The 18,365-nt window shown below is 43.8% G+C and overlaps 1 protein-coding gene across 1 annotated transcript; it reads left to right on the top strand.

The window, feature by feature from the left end:
- Positions 1-4,651: 4,651 nt before the first annotated feature.
- Positions 4,652-12,563, top strand: SOX8 (SRY-box 8). Its single transcript, XM_027863065.1, has 3 exons — positions 4,652-5,680; positions 8,944-9,182; positions 10,239-12,563. The coding sequence occupies exons 1-3, from the start codon at positions 5,232-5,234 to the stop codon at positions 10,973-10,975; spliced, it is 1,425 nt and encodes a 474-aa protein (XP_027718866.1). The 5' UTR covers positions 4,652-5,231; the 3' UTR covers positions 10,976-12,563.
- The last annotated feature ends 5,802 nt before the right edge of the window (positions 12,564-18,365 follow it).

Here is an 18,365-nt window from a genome sequence, read left to right as displayed (position 1 = left end):
CACCAGACAGGAGCGAACGTCTTCCCTCACAGGATATTGTTTTATTTTTATCAGTGGCACACAAATTAGCATCTTCCCAAACACTTTAAATACTGAGACTATTAATCATCTTTGCAGCCTATGACAGAACACAACTGTCCTGGAGGCATCCTTGGGCCCCCCTCTAGCTTTGGCCCTTCAGCTCACTGACCCTATTAGCAGTTTAGGTTGCCCTATCAGGCTTAAGTTGGCTGACCAAAGGGAAGGCTAGAAGACTCGAACCTCCGTGGTTTCCAAGGAGATTCTATGGGGTCAGATTTTTGTCAGCTGTGGTTTAATGGTGACGTCTATACATCCCCCTAAAAAGCGTTCATATTCTGGGAGTGGAGGTGCCTGCGCTTGAGAGTCTGGGCAGCCAGTCCTGCACGCCCGAAATGTCCGCGCCTCGAAGGACCAAGAGGCGCAGGTCCCGATATTCAGTCCCTAGGGAATCTTCTGTGCAGTATTTCCCCGAAGCGGGGTTTCAGCACCACGAGTGATTTGGAGAAAGTAGATGGCAGAGGGATAGAACGCGGGACTCAGGGCCCTCAGAAATAGCGGCTGCTCAGGCAACAGGTGGTTGGGGGCTGTCAGAACTGCCGAAGAGGACCGCCATTGCTGGCGTTTTCCGTACATGCTTTCCCGCTGCTGCGTCTGAACTTCCATTAAAAACAAAACAAGCAAACAAACAAAAAACGGAGAACAAACAAACAAACAAACAAAACCCTGCAAGTTGAGAGGTGTGAGATCCGATTTTAAAACTCAGGTGTTAGTATGTTGCAGGATGTAATCAGCCAGCATCTATTAAAGCACCTACTAGTTGCTAGATATCTGTGCCAGGTTCTGGACATACATATACAAAAGAAGGAATCCATAACCTTTCATCCCGAATCTTGCCAGTTCATAGCGGTTCGTTTTCTGGAAATACCACTTTATGGGGGGTGGGCCGCCCCTACCTCCCCTTCCCCACCTTTAATGTTTGCGGTCTCTCTCCAAATCCAGACTGTCTGGGTGTGAAAACAAACAAACAAACCCCCCAAACCAACAATCTCCTTCACCTATGTCTTCGCATCCAAACCAAAGCAAGCAATTGTGTAGCCCTCTCGTCCCGTCTTGGGGCGATGGATGCAGTTGTCAGCACTAACATTCGTGGCAGGGAAAGGGACCATCTGAGAGTTTCTTAGATGGCCTCTGCTCATCCTGTTGGGTGAGAACGGTTTCCCACAGCGCGGGAAAGTCTGGGACCGATACTGCAAGAGAAAGAAGTTACCCAGCTTGCTTTCCAACGAGTTAACTCCCCTTATCCCAGAGCCACCAGCCCGAGAGGAGTCGCAGCCCTGAGACGAATCTCGAGGGCCAGTCATACACCGAGTGAGCCTCAAGGCACCTCTCTGTCTACCCTCACCGCCTTCGATCGACTCCTGCTATTTTACAGGGAAGGGAGTGTGTGCTAGGCGTCAAAATCTCTGGCTCTGCGACTTGCAGAGGTGATGGCAGCACAGAAGTGTGTTTGAAGGCTGCCTTGGGAGGGTATAAAGGCAGTACTCTTTACTTGGAAAAGTTTGCAACCACTCGAACGCCTCTGGTGTTGAGGTCTGGGCAAGGGCTCCTAGTCCTATACTTCTCCATTCCACGCACCCCCGTCTATATTTACACTCCGAAGGCGCGGGAAATCCGCAAAGCGAACCAGATACAGGTGTGTGCGTGTGGGTGTGTGTTTTGTTGTAGGGGATAAAGGGAGATTGAATAAGCTTCTCACTGTAAGTCTCACTTCTTTCACCCCAATATCTTTTAATTTTTAAAGGTGTCCATTATTGATCAGGCAAAAGGTATTGCTCCCTAAAGTCTGGAATGTAATCGGGTCGAGAGGAATAAATTCTAAAATGCAGCCCCAGCCACCCCAATTCCTCCTCTTCCCCTGACTCAGGTACATAGAAAAGTCCCTAAGACTTAAGTTGGGAAATAGTGTGGTTAGGATTGGCAAAACGTGGAAAGCTAGAGTAAGGCTTACAGTCCTATTGGGATTGCTTTTTTTTTAAAAAAAATTTTTATTTAATATATTATTTATTATTATTACTATTTTAGAAACAGTGGAGTTCTTTCAACGGAATCTGGAAAAAATTCCTCAGTTTCTCCCAGGGTAGCAATTTTTTGCTAGGTTTATAGTGAGGTTCGTGCCCACGCTGTTTATTCATTTATTTTTAAGCTGAGAGGCAGGGAGGGAAAGCAGTGAAGGGGATGCTGCTTCTAGCGAATGCTGTACTTAACCAAATCAAGTTTTGCTCTTGTTTAAAGGTTCTTCTTATACTACCAATTTTCTTACTGATTTTTACTACCACCACTAACACTATCCTTCTCCTCTTCCTTCTGCGCTTCCTCCATCCATCCATTTCATATATAGCACTTTACCGTTTAGAAAGTGCTTATTCCAACTCTCCAAAAGGAATGTATCATTTCTTAGATGAGGATAGTACTTTTCTTATATTTTCCTTTTCCGCCTCTTGCCTCCATGCTCCCCTATCACTGGCGTTTTAAAATATTCTTGCCCCTGAGCTACAACCTTCCACTTCTCTCTCTCTCTGTCTCTCTCTCTCTGTCTCTGTCTCTCTCTCCCTCTCTCTCTCTCTCTCTCACACACACACACACACACACACACACATACATACACGCACGCTCACACACTAAATATGCATAGCAAATGCAACCCTCACAAATTTCTCTCCAAATGAGTTTCTATGTCTGTGAACAGAAAAGACCCCAGAGGGAGCGAAGGGAGTATGAGACTCATCCCTTGAAAGTTTAGCTGGGAAGATTTTCCTCCGCCCTCTCCTGAAACCTGCACCAGACCTTCAAGTTCCCTTGTAAATTAGTAAAATAAGGCAGAGTCAATCTGGCAGGACCTGTCACCGCCTGGCCAAATGGGGCTTCAGCAACTTTTCAAGGCCCCCGCCACTGCCACCAGCAAAAACCAAACAAGCAAGCAAACCAACGACAACAGCAACAAGTCAGTCCAAATCTCACTCCCCTTCTCTCCCTCTGTCCTGCACCCTAGAGGCACTCAGTTATTGGGGGGTGATTCAGGGTGCCGATCTCCTTGACCTATAAGATTGTAGCAGCCTCCAGATCTGCGATTCTAATTTCATTAATTCGCATCTCAGCCCCTATCCTTGTCCTGCATGCACAAGCTCTCTTAAATCGTCTGGGGGCGAGACGAGCTTGGAAGTTGCTTGTTCTCTTCCCCACATCTTCCCACAAGGGGGATTTAAAAGTCAAACCAAACAAATCCGGACTAGCCACCTAGGCTCCGCTCTGCTCTAGCTCACCACTGAGGTTTTTCCTTCCTCAAAGTCTCCTCTCTGCACCCACCATCCGTTAGCCACCCCCCCAGAACGTACACATCTCTCCATCTTCTCTCCTGGCGCCCTCCCTTTTCCCCTCTTAGACGCCTTAGCAGCAGGTAGCGTTTTCCTTGAAACCCCGCTCCCTAGCCCTGGAATCCCTGAGCCCTGCAGAAGCTCTGGATGGAGCCCCCAAGCCTGGGCGGGTGGGATAAGGTGGGGAGGGGGTTATTGATTTTATTTTTAGTTCTACTTGGTCTTTTTGCTCTTCTCTCACGCGTCTGCATATCCTATGTAACTTGGCGCAAGCAAAGTAGTGCCAGTATCTCCCGCGCCGGCTGCAAGAACGCAGAAATTCCCGAAAACCAAACCTTCTCTCCATCCCCTACCCCTGTCTCCTGTTGGCCCTGGAAATCTGGCTTCAAGGACAAGGCTGGGGTAAATTTTCAGAAAACGTTCCAAATCTTTATCCTGGGACGGATAGCTAACACTCACAGCTCTTTTCGTGGTTAAAAATCTCCGTGTCAGTCCCGCAAAGGGTCTGAAACCCCAGATTCATTGGTCTTAACCGCAATCAGGATGTCTCGGAAGCTCTATCAGTTTTGGTTTGGCGGCTTCTAACTTAACACAGGAAAATCCGCATCCTAAATAGCTTTTAACCTCTTTCTGGGCCTCAGTTTCCTCACCTGGAAAATAAAGGGTTTGGCTGACCTCTAAAGTCCCTTCCAGCTCTATGTTTACGATCCCGTGGTCTTTGTAAAAGATTGTAAGGGAGATATACAGGTGATCGATCCTATAAAAACTCTCCTCATTTTGACTCCAAAATCTTGACTTCCAAATTTTTCCAAAATTCCATTTTGACTTCCAAATCTTCCTACTGACGTCTTCCTAACTTCACTCCACCCCAAGAAAAAGAATATTGCATCTTGTATGCATTTAGAAAAAAAAAAGTAAAATCTTGGTACATTCTTGACTTAAGTAGTTTCTGTTAAAAAGTCGCTTTGGAACCCGCTAGTGAGTACGCACATACATACTTACACATCCATACACATACATCTCACGTGGTTAAAACAAGAAGGCAGGGGCGGGGGTGTCTGTGAGTGAAATGCGAAAGGGACCTCTCTTTCTTTAAGAGTCGGGTAGGTGGGTAAAACCAGGCTGCTTATGCAAATGATCCTATCGCCCCGAGGGCCAATTGGGAGACGGGGAGGGGGCGTGGTTCCCCGCCCGCTGCTTAAAGAAACTTGTTGCAGGGTCCGCGAAGTGAGGATTGCGCTTTGAAACAGTATCGGTATCGGTTGTGCTTGCTGCTGGGAAGCTCGGGGTACTGGTGACCGAGATAGCAGCAGCAGCGGCGGCAGTGGAAGTAGCAGCCTTAGCTCCATAACCACCAGGGGGAGGGGTGGCGGTGGTCCTCGGCGCAGCCGGTGGAGACAGTCGCGGCCGCCACAGCTGCAGGGCACATCTGCCACCCATCTGGGGTGGGGGGCGGACCCGTAAGCTAAGGAGCTGCGGGTGGCGCGAGTTCTTCTGGCTCCAGAAGCGCAGGGAGCAGATCCCAGATCCCAGAGCTGGGGAAGAGAGCTTTGCCCGGCGCGCCCCAGTGGGGTCCGCGGCTCATGCCTCATTGAGCTAGGAGGAGAAAGGAGAACGGGCAGAGAGACACAGCCCCGACCCCTCCCCGACAAGGTCTTTGCAGACCAAGACACTGCTCCTGCCTCTCAGAGTCGGCTCAAATGAGACCGCCGAAGTGATTTTTTTAAAAATCCCTTTAGTCTTAAAAGTTCTACGCTTAAGTTGCAGGATTTGTTTGTTTTGCTTTGCTATTTTTTTTCACTCATCTGCCCGCGCCGTCCTCTTCTTATCGCATCCCAAATGCTCAACATGACCGAAGAACACGAGAAAACCCTGGAGCCGCCTTGCAGCCCTTCAGGTACTACCAGCTCGATGTCGCACGTGGAGGACTCAGACTCGGACACGCCGCTGTCCCCGGCCGGCTCTGAGGGCCTGGGCTGCTCGTCTGGGACCGGTCCGCGGCAGGCGGGCGGGGGCGCGGCGCTGGGCTCCAAGGTGGACCCGGGCGAAGTGGACGATCGTTTCCCCGCGTGCATCCGCGATGCCGTCTCACAGGTGCTGAAGGGCTACGACTGGAGTCTGGTGCCCATGCCGGTGCGAGGCAACGGTTCACTCAAGGCTAAGCCTCATGTCAAGCGGCCGATGAACGCCTTCATGGTGTGGGCACAGGCTGCTCGAAGGAAGCTGGCTGACCAGTACCCGCATCTGCACAACGCCGAGCTCAGCAAGACACTGGGAAAACTGTGGCGGTGAGTGACCTCGGGGAAACTGGGGAGGAAATCGGAAGACCACGGACTCGAACCCCTCTTGACCCAGAGAAGGGAGGAGAAGCGGGCATTCGGACACTGAGGGACACTCTTGACAAAACAGTCCGCCCAGAGCAGAAGCGTAATTAATTAGAAATTCAATTTAACAAATACTTGTTGGGGTTATTGCTGTGCAAGGTCCTCTGTGCTGGGCTGAGGGAGGTGCAAAGATAAATAGTAACTGATTCTTACCCATCCAGACATTTGGATCACCGAGTGCCCTCTATCATCAACTTTAGAGCTAGAAAGGCTCTTAGAGATCATCTCTAGACCGACTCTTTCGTTTTACAAATGGGGAGAATGAGGCCCAAAGAAGTGACCCGCCCAAGGTCACACATATAGTAAAACCGCCTTGGGGAAATCTTGATGGTGGAAGTTCCTAAACCCTTTCTCCTTACAGTTTTATAGTTACTGACAAGGATTAAAAAGGGGCATGTGAATTTCCCTCTTTCTGGGTGATCTGAAAAGTTTGTCCTTCTGCTCCAGCTTACCCAAAATGTTACTAGAACCGAAGAAAGATAAGTAGGTGATAGATCTGGGAGCCCAAAGGCGAACCAACTTGACTCCCTGGAGGGTCGGCTTTGTGGCGCTCTTGTCCACAAAACTCTTAGGGTGCTCCAACGCTGAGAGGCTGAAAGGACGGTGACCTTTCCACATGCACACGTTGGCCCCCTCCCTCCCAACCAGTGCTTGAGTGAGTAGTTGTTAGGCTTGCATAATTAAGGGGGCTTGGGGGAGGGGATATTAGGCTGTGTGCTTTCTGTGGGTAGGTGAACGCATCGTTCTTTTAAGTGGTCCAGAAGAGACAAACAGAAAAGAAAAAAAACCAAAACCAAAAATCCCCTTTATGTCTATCCCCTGGTTCTGAGGAGCTGAGTCTTCATAACTAAAACTTCGTGAGGAGAGAGGGGCAGTGAGAGGGGTGAATTTAAAGGGCCATCCTTAAGCCTGGGTTAAGCAAGTACAATTCAAAAGATCCAGAAGAGCAAAGGGACAAAGACAGTGCCATAGAGTCACCCCTTGATATGTATGGGCTGTTTTGGATAGGACCACCCCACAGAGTGAACTCTGCCTGGGTGAGGATTTGGTTCCAACGGCTCTATTAACCCAGAGTTTGGACCCTTATTTTGAACAGAAGGGATACTGTGGTTGAAATCCAAAGAGGAGGAGGAGGAGGGTGGGGGTGGGGGGGGGGGTGAGGGAACCATTCCAAGAACCAGAGTTCCCTGCTCCCCTGGACAATTTATAGGGTTGGTCTGAGTGGAAAAATACCCTCTGGCAAGACCTGAAGCAGTTCTGTGTTCTTTGGGGGTCTGAGTATATTTTGACAACATCTCCAGGTATCCAAACACCCTGCTCCCTAGAGAAGCCTTGAGGGCTAAATCTGGTAACTCTCTGAATACATATTCAGGGCTTGATACAGCACAAAAACCTCTTCAGTGAATTCGAAGCTAAATTTGGGGGATTGATTTATTACATTTCCCACCAAGCCACCAAACAGTCTGACTTTGTTTCATCTGATCTCCAGGGTACCCAGCACAGTACCAATTAAATTACATTAAATTAAACTCAACATTTATTAAGCATCTACTTATGTACAAATCCCTAGGCTAGATGCTAGAGAAACAAAGACAAGTGAGGTACTGGAGATGTACTCAGACACCTCAAGTAAATATGGTTTCTTGACTATCCCTCACGCTGATTGAGTTGTGTCCGTCTCCAATTCCCTAAGACAGATCTGGAACTGCTGGAGCTGTTTGGTCTTAAAGAGAAAGTTTTTGCTCTCCTTTGGGAAGTTTTTCGGAGTTCCTGTGTGATCTACCTAAATCTGTCTTTTAGCAGCAGTCCAGATTGTGGACCTAGTCTTTCTAGCTTGATTTGTATTTTACAAATTAGTTCTCACCAATATTTTCAGTTTTTTCCCCCCTGTCTCTCACAACATTTCCCCACACCAGTAGAAATGAATGAACCAAGTTGGAAGAGCAGTGGATATTTTGGGAAGAAGGCCTTGCTATAGAATTACTGGCCTTTCATTTAACTCGTAAGAATGAGGCTGAATTGCTTGTCTTTCTCTTCTCTGATTTTGAACTTAAAGATCATTGTCACTTCTGATTGTTCTTTCTGATTGTCTTCAAGCCTTTATATTAGGTGTATATATTTAGATTTTAAAAATCATTGTCAAGTGTTTGGGTTTGCAAAAATATTCTGACTTCCGATTCCACATCGCAGGAGAAGGGTTTTTTAAAAACAGAGCAATTGTAATAGGCATCAGACAATGTGTTTGGGGAAAGTTGTTAATGATTACAGTCCATCTTCTGTAGGTCCTGGACAGCTTTGAATCTGTTGTATGTACAATGTATGTCAGTATTCAGGATATCATCCATTTCACTGTTTTGACAGTCACCCTTTGGGCCCCGGAATCCCCAGCCTTAAAAAGAGGCGGTTGGTTTATGATTCATAATATTCTTTCCCAGATCCAAAGTTTCTATACATTTCAACAGGCTTCACATTTGTAAGTTGAGAATAAGTTTCTGGAAAGTATTATTGCCTGGTATACTCTTGTGATGTTTCTAACTGATGCCTGATCACATTCACCTTCATATTTTTGCCCTAATTTATAATCAAAGAACAGTCAGCCCTGCCAGTTCTATTAGTTTTAGCGCATCAGTTCCCGGGAAGTAACACTTTTGTCTCACGGCATAATGCCTTGACCCCAGATGCCCAAAGTAAAGACATTCTCCTCATTTCACCTTTGGGTTTAGTGGGGCTGTTTATAAAACACATAAGCAGGAAAAGTAAGATGAAACATTTGGGTGATTATTCCACTGCTTATTTCTTTGAAAGCAAATCAACAAAAATACAAATCAGGCTGAAATGTGAAACTTCTGTAGGCTCTCCCAGGTCCCATTTTTATCATATAGTAAATGTCTGAACTTACAGCCAGTGGAGAAGAGCGTTGTATAAAAATATTGATACTTGGAAATCCCAAGATTTAGAGGACCTTTGTAAGACAGTATCATTTATTTAGATCTTATGGTAGACCCACGCTGGCGCTGACTCCTAATAAAAGAAGTTTTCATAAAGTTAAAAGGAAAAGTATGCAAATACCATTATTTGGGAAACATATGCATATACTCATCTGTCTGTATTGCCAAATCCTTATTATCTTTCCCATTTAACTTGAATTTTTGTTTTTATTTTTACAGCTTATTGAGTGAAAATGAGAAACGCCCTTTTGTAGAAGAAGCTGAGAGACTAAGGGTCCAGCATAAGAAGGATCACCCGGATTATAAGTACCAACCTCGGAGAAGGAAAAGCGTAAAAACTGGCCAGAGTGACTCAGATTCAGGAGCTGAGCTCGGCCACCATCCAGGGAATCCCATGTATAAGGCTGATTCTGGCCTGGGAGGCCTGGGAGATTCTCACCATCATAATGATCATACAGGTAGGAGACCAGGAAACTCACCCAGAGCTGCTGGGCCGTGAAGAAATCTGAGCCAGGACATATATCCTTCGGCAGAGGCCCTTTGTAAACTGGAAAGGGAGGGAAGGGAAATTCCAATACAATCTAATATAATAAATAGCAATGCTAAGCCTCAGTAATTTAGTACCAGCATAAAGAATCTAGTATGGGAAACAGAGTAGGACTAATCAAGGCTCCTGATTGAGGTTAATTCTTAAATTGTGCCTTTTAAGATGGACTGAAAGTTAGTCCGAAAGGCCTTCATAATGGGTCCAATCATGACCATTCCTGATGCTAAAGTAAAGCTCAGAATTGGCAACCTTTAAGTGTTGACAGATTCCAATAGAATTGCTAACATCCTGTAATTTCAGACGTGTTTGTTCTTTCTAGTTTAAATCCTGTCTGAAGGATTTTATTCTTCTCTTTGTATTTGTATTGTTGGGATATAAAGGGGACACACACACACACACACACACACACAGGAGCACACTCCACAGAAATGCCCAATTGCAATTGAACACAGGCAGCAAATATTTACTGAGTCCCTACTATGTGCAAAAAGCACATGAGAAAAGATGTCATTGTTTTTGTTTAAATAAAAAAATCTTGACCGTTTCTATTGATTAATAAAGAATGGAATTTATCCCAATTAGGATTTAAGTTTATGGTTTATCCCTAGGATTTCTGTGAACTTTGAAGAAAAGAATTTCAAAGGCATTAAGCTGCTAATGTGAATTTTATAAGAATCAATTATAAATTTAGAACCAGAAGAGACCTGAGGGACCATCTAAATCCTTATTTTACATATAAGTAGAATGAGACCCAGATAAGTTAAGAGATTTATAAGTGAACAGCATAATGTAGTTAATACATTGCAGGTTTAAACCTCTTTCACTCCATATGCATCATTCTTTCCACTGCATTTTTTTACATATTTGTTAAAAAATTTTTTATGGGAAAACTAATGATCCACCTTTTTCCCCCCCTATCCTATCCTAAAACAAGACTTTGATTTCTGAAATTTATTCTCTTTTTTAGGGCAGACACATGGACCGCCTACTCCACCTACCACACCTAAAACTGACCTACATCATGGTAACAAGCAAGAGCTGAAACATGAAGGGCGCCGCCTAGTGGACAGTGGCCGCCAGAACATTGACTTCAGCAACGTGGACATCTCAGAGCTGAGCAGTGAGGTTATCAATAACATGGAAACCTTCGATGTCCATGAGTTTGACCAGTACCTGCCCCTCAATGGTCACTCTGCCATCCCTGCTGACCCTGGGCAGAACTCTACAGCAGGCTCATACGGTGCTTCATATTCCCATTCAGCACCTGGGAGTGGTGGACCCCAAGTATGGACTCATAAGAGCCCTTCCTCAGCTTCTTCCTCATCCCCCAATGAGCCGGGCCAGCAGAGGCCACACATTAAAACCGAGCAGCTGAGCCCCAGTCACTACAGCGATCAGTCCCACGGCTCCCCAACCCATTCTGACTACGGGTCTTACAGTGCCCAGGCCTGTGTGACCACGGCCTCTACAGCCACTGCCGCCAGCTCCTTCTCAAGCTCCCAGTGCGATTACACTGATCTTCAGAGCTCCAACTACTACAATCCCTACTCTGGCTACCCTTCTAGTATTTACCAGTACCCGTACTTCCATTCCTCCCGCCGGCCATACGCCACCCCGATCCTCAATGGCTTATCCATTCCCCCGGCCCACAGCCCCACCAGTAACTGGGACCAGCCTGTCTATACAACCCTGACAAGGCCTTAGAGGAAATGCCATCAGGATGAAAAGAGGGAACTTTACAGAGGAAAAGTTAAAAACAAAAACAAAAATAAAAACAAAGAAATCCCAAACAAAAAAGGAAAAAGAAATCTTTGAGGTCTTTTAAACTATATGCACTATTGAAGGAAAGAGGTAGAGGAACTCCATGCCAGTTTTTGAAGTGCCTGCTGAAGTCTGCGGGGAACACTAATTTTTTTTTTTTGACTGCATGTCCCTTTGCTTCTAAATCTCCAAGCATCTTTAAATGGACAGAGTTCTATTTTCTTGCTTTTTTTTTTTTAGATGACTGATAATTCCTTTTAAATAAATGAAGGCCAACCAGTTGACTCCTCTGTGAGGACTGACAGGAACATGTTAATTTTGCATTGCATTGAGTGCAAAATACAAACAAATCAGAAGGAAGTGGTACAAGACTTTAAGGGTCTACTGCAATCAGAGGTACGGACCAACCTTGAGGACAAGAACTTACTGGGACCAATGAATAAATTTCCAATGATTCCATTTTTTTTTTAAACAGTCTTGTGGAAATCCTTAGGAATGGCTCTGGGGACCAACCATCTCAGTGTCAGGGGTGTTTGCTTTAGTCAGAGTTCTTCTAAACAAGGTTTGGCTGTAATTAACATTTTTTGGGGGGAGCTTAAAAGTGTTTGATTTTTTGAAATCTGTTAAATATGTATTTATGTTCTATATTATTTTGTCTTTAATTAATGAAGTAATTTGTGCAAAAAAAGTAGAATTTAAAAAAATTAAAGACTGGAGACTTAAATAGTGACGATGGGACAATAAAAAAAAAACCGGTGTTATGAGTCTGTTTTAACCACTGCAGCAGGAGTGTCAAAAGGAGTGGAGTGAAGCCTAGGTTGTGTAGACATCATGGAAGTAAAATTGACATCTGGATGGGAGTCAGAAATGGGACGGGAGTGGTGTGGGAAGGACGTTCACTCAGACAGCTGCAAAAATGACTAATTCAATTCAGTAGGACGGCGAGGGGACAGGTCAAGAAAAGGATATTTCTTTTGGGGAGGGCCCTTTCTTTTAATTTGGTCATGATGCCACTTGTTTTTCAAAGTGTTTAACGAGATTGGAAGGCAGAGGCATCTCTGGATTGGTAGATGTAAGTCCTGCAGCATGTGGCTAGAAATGAGGAATTTAATGAGCAGTTCTCTTCCACGAGCTGGAGATAACACTTTAATTTGGGCTTTTAGGGACCAGATGTCACCTGTCGAACTGTGAAACTAAAACCTCCACTAAATTTTTGTAGGTACTTAGTTTTAGACTAATGTTTCATTGATATGCTTCTGTTTCTTCCATTGTATGCTGAGCATATAATAACCACCTACTTTATGGTAATGTGTGCCTTTAAAACTTTGTAAATCTAAATACATTTGAGAGGTTATCTTCTTTTTACTTTTTCTACTTTTCCTACCTTTTTCTAAGATTATTTTTTTGCCTATTTCCTTCTGGGGGGAAAATGATCGCAAACTCATTTTTATGCAATCTATTTTTCTGTGTAAAGTTTGGAAAGACATTAGCTGTTACTTACGTGCTCTGTTTCACTAGTTTCTGACCAAGCAACGCTAACTTTTGTACAGATCAATTTGATAAAATTAAAAAAAATGCTTTTTATCTATCATGTGCTGTCTTTTTGTTGGTGGTAGTTTTTAAAGTCCTGCGCACTGAAAATAAGGATTGGGACTTAGGAAAAGAAATCATGTTTTTAAAGGGACTTTTGCTCTCATAAATGCCCTTAAAAAAGAATTATTCAGCGTATGCCCTTTGCCAAAGGGCTTTATAAGCTTGCATTCTTTAACCCTTACAGTACTACATAGAAGCAGGTGGGAGACAGATTGACAGACCTTATCTTCATCTTTCCAAAGAGGAAGTTGAACATTAGAGAGACTAAGGGACTTGCCCAAACTCCCAACAGAAAGCCAGGGGCCCACTCAGGGCTAGAAATCACGAGATATTTTTTTTTCCTGGTTCTAGCAACCGTCTTGCCAAATTACATTCCCTCCAAATTGGGACCTTTTCTGGAATTAGGCATGAATTTATCCTAAGGCAGTTCTGTTTTCTGAAGCTAATGAGGAATTCTGGAGGCCCCTTCTAGGGATCTTTCCTTTGGGATCTTTTGGGTAAATGGGACTGCCCAGACTCAAAAGGTGAATGACACTCAGAAGCCACGTTGTTTTTCCCTCTGAATGCCAAATGCAACCTTTGCATAGTGTGAAAAAATCTCTACTAGGCTCCAGGCAGCTGTGCCATTTCTTAGGCAGAGGCATAGATGGAAAGACTCCTAAGACCTTTTGGAGGAGTCTTTGTGAGTGTGTGGCTGCCATTGCTGTTTTAAATAAAGTTTGCTCTGGCTGAATTATGGGAACTTGTAGGTAGTGCTGTTGTATAGCTTGATGGAGAATATGTTCATGATAACAATAAATGCAAAGAAGCTGAATATGGCTAACCAACCAGACTACAGATGACCCTCATCCCAAATGAAATTTGCTGTTTGGCAAATTGGCTTGTTGCCTGGGCCTCATGGAAAGTGGCTGCCCCCAGGCCTCCTCCTCCAGTTCACATTTACAAAAAGTTCTGGCAATATAACATTATTATGTTCTAAGCCAAAGTTCCTCTCTTTAGGAGGAGACTTGGTCTTTCACCCTGTTAAGCCTACATGTCTCATGTTACATCCAGGAAGTGTATGGAGTTGGCCTTTAAAAGCATCTTCCTTTTGGGCAATACAACCTGAATTTCACTCACCCACCAGGGAAGCAGGGCATGGAATCGGCTGTGTATGGTTAAAAAACAAAAAAACACCCCCCCCCCCAGCAGACCAAAAGTGAGGGACAATATCAAATCTGCAAGTATAATCAAGTACCTTTGTGTTATTGGCATTCAGCTCTCTGGCCCTCCCTGTAAAGATCTCCTGGAATAGTGCATGCAGCGTCCGGCATTTCTGCTATTCAGGATGAATCCTTCTCTCCTTCACTTTGTATAACAAACACATTACGATGGCCCAGGAGTCCTATTCCTGCCAAGAACAGTGTTTGGGAAGAGCTATGCCTGATTTAAGATGGTCCGTGAGGTTTGGGGTATGCCAAATCTCCCAAGTGGGTTTGTATGAGTGTCTTGGGATGGGGTTGGTGAAAGCTAGACACAACGTCCATTGGAAACCCCTTCCTTTTTCCTTTCCCCCACCACATGGAATCCGGATCAGCCCCAGCCTGGGCTGGGTCAGTCCCAAGTCCAGCAAAAGGCTGGGCCAGCCAACCCGATTCACAAAGCTTGTATATTGTAACCTCGAAACCAGGCAAACCCCAGGCATTGGGCTTGCTGACAAAGCCAATCCTCCTTTTGCTAATCCTCCTCCTTTTCAGCACTGGGATTTGGTTATGGGACTTGCCAGTTTCCCAAGGACTTGGACAAAACTTGCCAGTTTTGTTTGAAGTTGGCTAGTCCTCCTGAATGTTAACTCACAGGGGCTGCCTGAGCCCTCCTGACGGAGTCACAGGGTCCGCCTGACTCACTTAGCCTGAGGCCCCTTGGAATCTTTTCTTCATAGCTCTGCCACACAGGTTCCCCTTTCCTCCATTCCTCTTTCCTCCTTCTCTTTCTCCTCTATCTTTTTCTACTCCTCCTTTTCTTCCATCTTCTTTTTCTCCTCCTTCTCCTCCCTCTTCTCCCTCCTCTATCTCTTCCTCCTCCTTTTCCTATCCCTTCTTTTTCTCTTCTTCTTTTCCTCTTTTTTTCTCCATCTCCTCCTTCTCCCCCTCCTCCCTCTCTCCTCTTCCACCTTCACCTTCCCCACTTTTTCTATCTTCTCTCAACCCCCAACAATTCAGGCTACTGTTGTCCAAGCAGTTTTTCCCAGTTACAAGATGAATAAAGGTTAAATGAAAGGAAGAGAATCTCTCCATTTCAAGTATTTATTAAGCATCCAATTGCTATGAGCTGACAATGTCATTAGACAATACTCAGAGTATTTTGTGTGTGCTGGAGAGAAGGGGATACAGCAGGACACAGCAAAGCCCTTCCTGCTCACCGACATTCACTTTACTTCTTCAGCGGCGACTTGTGTCCTCAGCTCTCTCAGGGCCTTGTTCCCTTTGGATTCAAGGATTCTTCCCACTGGGTGTGGCTCATGTCAGCTTTCATTGCTCTGCTTCTAAACAGCCCATGATGTTAAGTCAACAGACATCCTTGTTATGCTTTTCCAGAAGACTCAGCTATGGGTCTTGTAGCCTATTTCTGTCTTTCCTTGACAAACTTCTCATGTTTTATCATGGTGGGAAATTCAAATTATTTGTCATAAGGGGACTTACCAGCATCTAAGGAGGGATTGAATGGTAACGATTGCCTCTACCTTCAAGTAAACTTAGTGGTTCTGGATTGGATGACCTCTTTGGGACAGGTCAAGCATGTCCCTATGTGTTTAAAAATTCCAACTCCTGATATCTCCTCTCTTTAGTGATGACAAGATCATAGGTTGAGAGCCAGAAGAGACCACAGAGATTGTCGAGTCCAACCATATACATTTTACAGATGAGGAGACCGAGACCCAGAGAGGTTAAGTGATTTGGCCAAAGTCTCGCAGGTAATTTCAGAGGCAGGATTTGAACCCAGGTCCTTTGACCCCAAAGTCTGGGTTCTTTCCACTGTACATGTATGAATACCCTTTTATATTTTCATCGTGTTCCAACTTGCTTCAAAAATGCTACATGTTATACAGCTTAACTTCTCACCTGTCTTGGACCATGATCTTTTGCTCTCTGGGGGAGATTACCCAGCCCCACTCTGACATAATGGATGGATTGCCCTCTTCCTAGGGAATGGAAAACTTTGTATCTATAAGGAGAACTTTAAAGAGAAATAATAATGCTACTTCCTCAAAGGTGAACTTCGTGATCAGTGTTGTCCAGACTGGAGACAGGGAGATGGCAACAGTACCTCAGAAGCCACATTGTTTTTCCCTCTAAATGCCAAATGCAACCTTTTATTCATTAAACATTTATTAAACAGGCATTTATTAAACACTTGCTGTGTGCAGAGCAGTCTTCTGTACACTGGTGGGGAAAGGGGGGTGGGATACACAGAGATAAATCAGAGAATATTCCTGCTCTTCTGGAGCTTGCAATCTAGAAGGATGATGTAAAACATATACGAATAACTACTTCATAAAGATGATGTAAAAGATAAAGATATGAAATATATACAAATACACAAAGATGATGTAAAACACATGAAGATGTAAAACATATACAAATAACCATTGTGTAAAGGAATACATGAAAGTATGTAGAAAAGCAGAAACAAAATGGTTTATCCAAGTCTTAAAGGAGGAGAAGGGTCATTACCAACTGGGAGGAATCATGGGAGTTTGTGGAGAAGGAAGCATTTAAGTTAGACTTTTGTGGATAGATAAGAATTAATCTTTACCATGACCTCTCAAGGTCCCATGATATTTCATTTGCACAAAGGGTATGTCTAGATATGACACTTCATGAATTTCAATTGAAAGCTTGGGAAAAGAAACCAGAGGACTTCTCCTTCTCTTAGGCCTTTCTGCCCAGCATTCAGTTTAAAAACAATTTGTGAATCCTGGGTCACTTTGGGGGAGGCTGGACCAAATTAATGATGATTCTCAATGATTTCTAATGCCATTTAAATAGTTTCACATAGAGTAATTCAAATTAACAGCTTGTAAAGTGCTTTGATGTGAAGGATCTTTGGGGCCTGTTTTAATGAATAGAAAATATTCATTTGTAATTACAACTTTCATTTTTATTGTAATATTTGATGGGCTAAAGTCTGAAAAAGAGACCCCACAATTGTTCTCTTAAGGAAATCAAACATTGATTTTTTTTTATAAACCCTTTTTTCTGAATAAACAATAGAAATTTTAACTTAGAGTCATGAATTTGATATTGGAACATAGAGTGTCCCAAAAGTCTTTTTGTCATTTTCTGTTATAAAAGCTTAGAACTGCTCTAAGACTTCTGGGACTTAGAGCTAGAAGAGACATTAGAAATTATGTAGTATAGTAATTCTTAACCTTATTTTGTCTCCTGGACCCCTTGAGCCGTCTGGTGAAGCCTATGGAACACTTCTTAGGTTAATGGTATTAAATGCATAAAATAAAATACATAGGATTATAAAAGACATTAAGTATATTGAAATGGTAACCAAAATATTTTTTAAAAATTCATGGATTCTACTAGGTTAAGAATCAACATCCTCAGGCCAATACCCTCATTTTACAAATGGGGAAACTGAGGGCCAGGGAGGAAAAGTGATCCCTTCAGCCAGGCCAAATCTCAAGCTACAGCAGAAAATCAATCCATTTTATATCTAAAGCCGTCTAGAGAAGCAGTTTTCCTCAACTCCACTAGTAATTCATTCAAATGTTTTGCTGTGCCAGGACGTACTTTTTAAAAAAATCTAACCCAGATCTTTCCTACTGTAGTTTGTGCCCATTTGTCCAAAGTCACAAAGTGATTCAGGTGTTCCATGCACTTTTAACGACTTGTGGTTGACAAGGGAGGCTTCCTCAGTCCAGTGGGAAAAGTTTCTCATTTCTTTTTTCTACCAAGAGAACAGTGTTTGCTACTTATCTCAGCCGAATAGAATGCCCTATTAAGAAAAAAAGAGGAAATTGCTTTTATGGTCCATCCCCAAATTTCTGATAGATGGGAAAAAGTCCCTTCTAGTCCTAATACATGATCATTTTTCCTGGAAGGTTATCAACTTTCATAAGTAGATTTTACTGTTTGGAATTAAGTTTATGGGCAGGAAAGGGGAGTTTCAGATCCAAAATGTATGCCATCCATGAGGGGAGGAAGGGAAAAGAAGAAGAGAACATTTCATTCAAGACAACTACTCTGGGAAGGGTAATCCTTCCCATTTATAACCCTACTTCTTCCTTCCCCACCTAAATATTATGAAAATTCTCAGAAGTGTCTGAAACCCTCAACTATAGTTTGACTTCAGAATTGTAGAATGTCAGATTTGAAAGGTATCTTGAAAACCATTGATCTTTCCTCATAACTTTATAGAGGGGAAACTGAGGCCCTAAGAGGGAAACAAGTGATGCTAAGAACTCTGGACAGGCTGTCTCTGGAGCTGAAGTCTTCTCATTCCTGAATTCACCAGGGCAGCTGAAAAGGAATACTATTCCTCCAACCCCATTCCTGTCTTTTAATATCCCATTGATCCTCCCATTGACCCAGCTCAAATTCCCTCTCCTTTGTGAAGCCTTTCTTGATTCCTCCAGCTGGAAATTATCTCTTCATTTTGTCTCTCACTATTTATCTGTCTGCTTTACATCTATTAAACTTCTCTAAGAAATGGTGATAAGTGTCTATATCTTTACCTTTATCTCTTT

This window comes from Vombatus ursinus, unplaced genomic scaffold, assembly GCF_900497805.2.
Source record: "Vombatus ursinus unplaced genomic scaffold, bare-nosed wombat genome assembly UNPS02014770.1, whole genome shotgun sequence".
In the NCBI taxonomy this organism is placed as follows: domain Eukaryota; kingdom Metazoa; phylum Chordata; class Mammalia; order Diprotodontia; family Vombatidae; genus Vombatus; species Vombatus ursinus.
The sequence above is the reverse complement of the archived record's forward strand: the minus strand, read 5'-3'. Positions and strand labels throughout refer to the sequence as shown.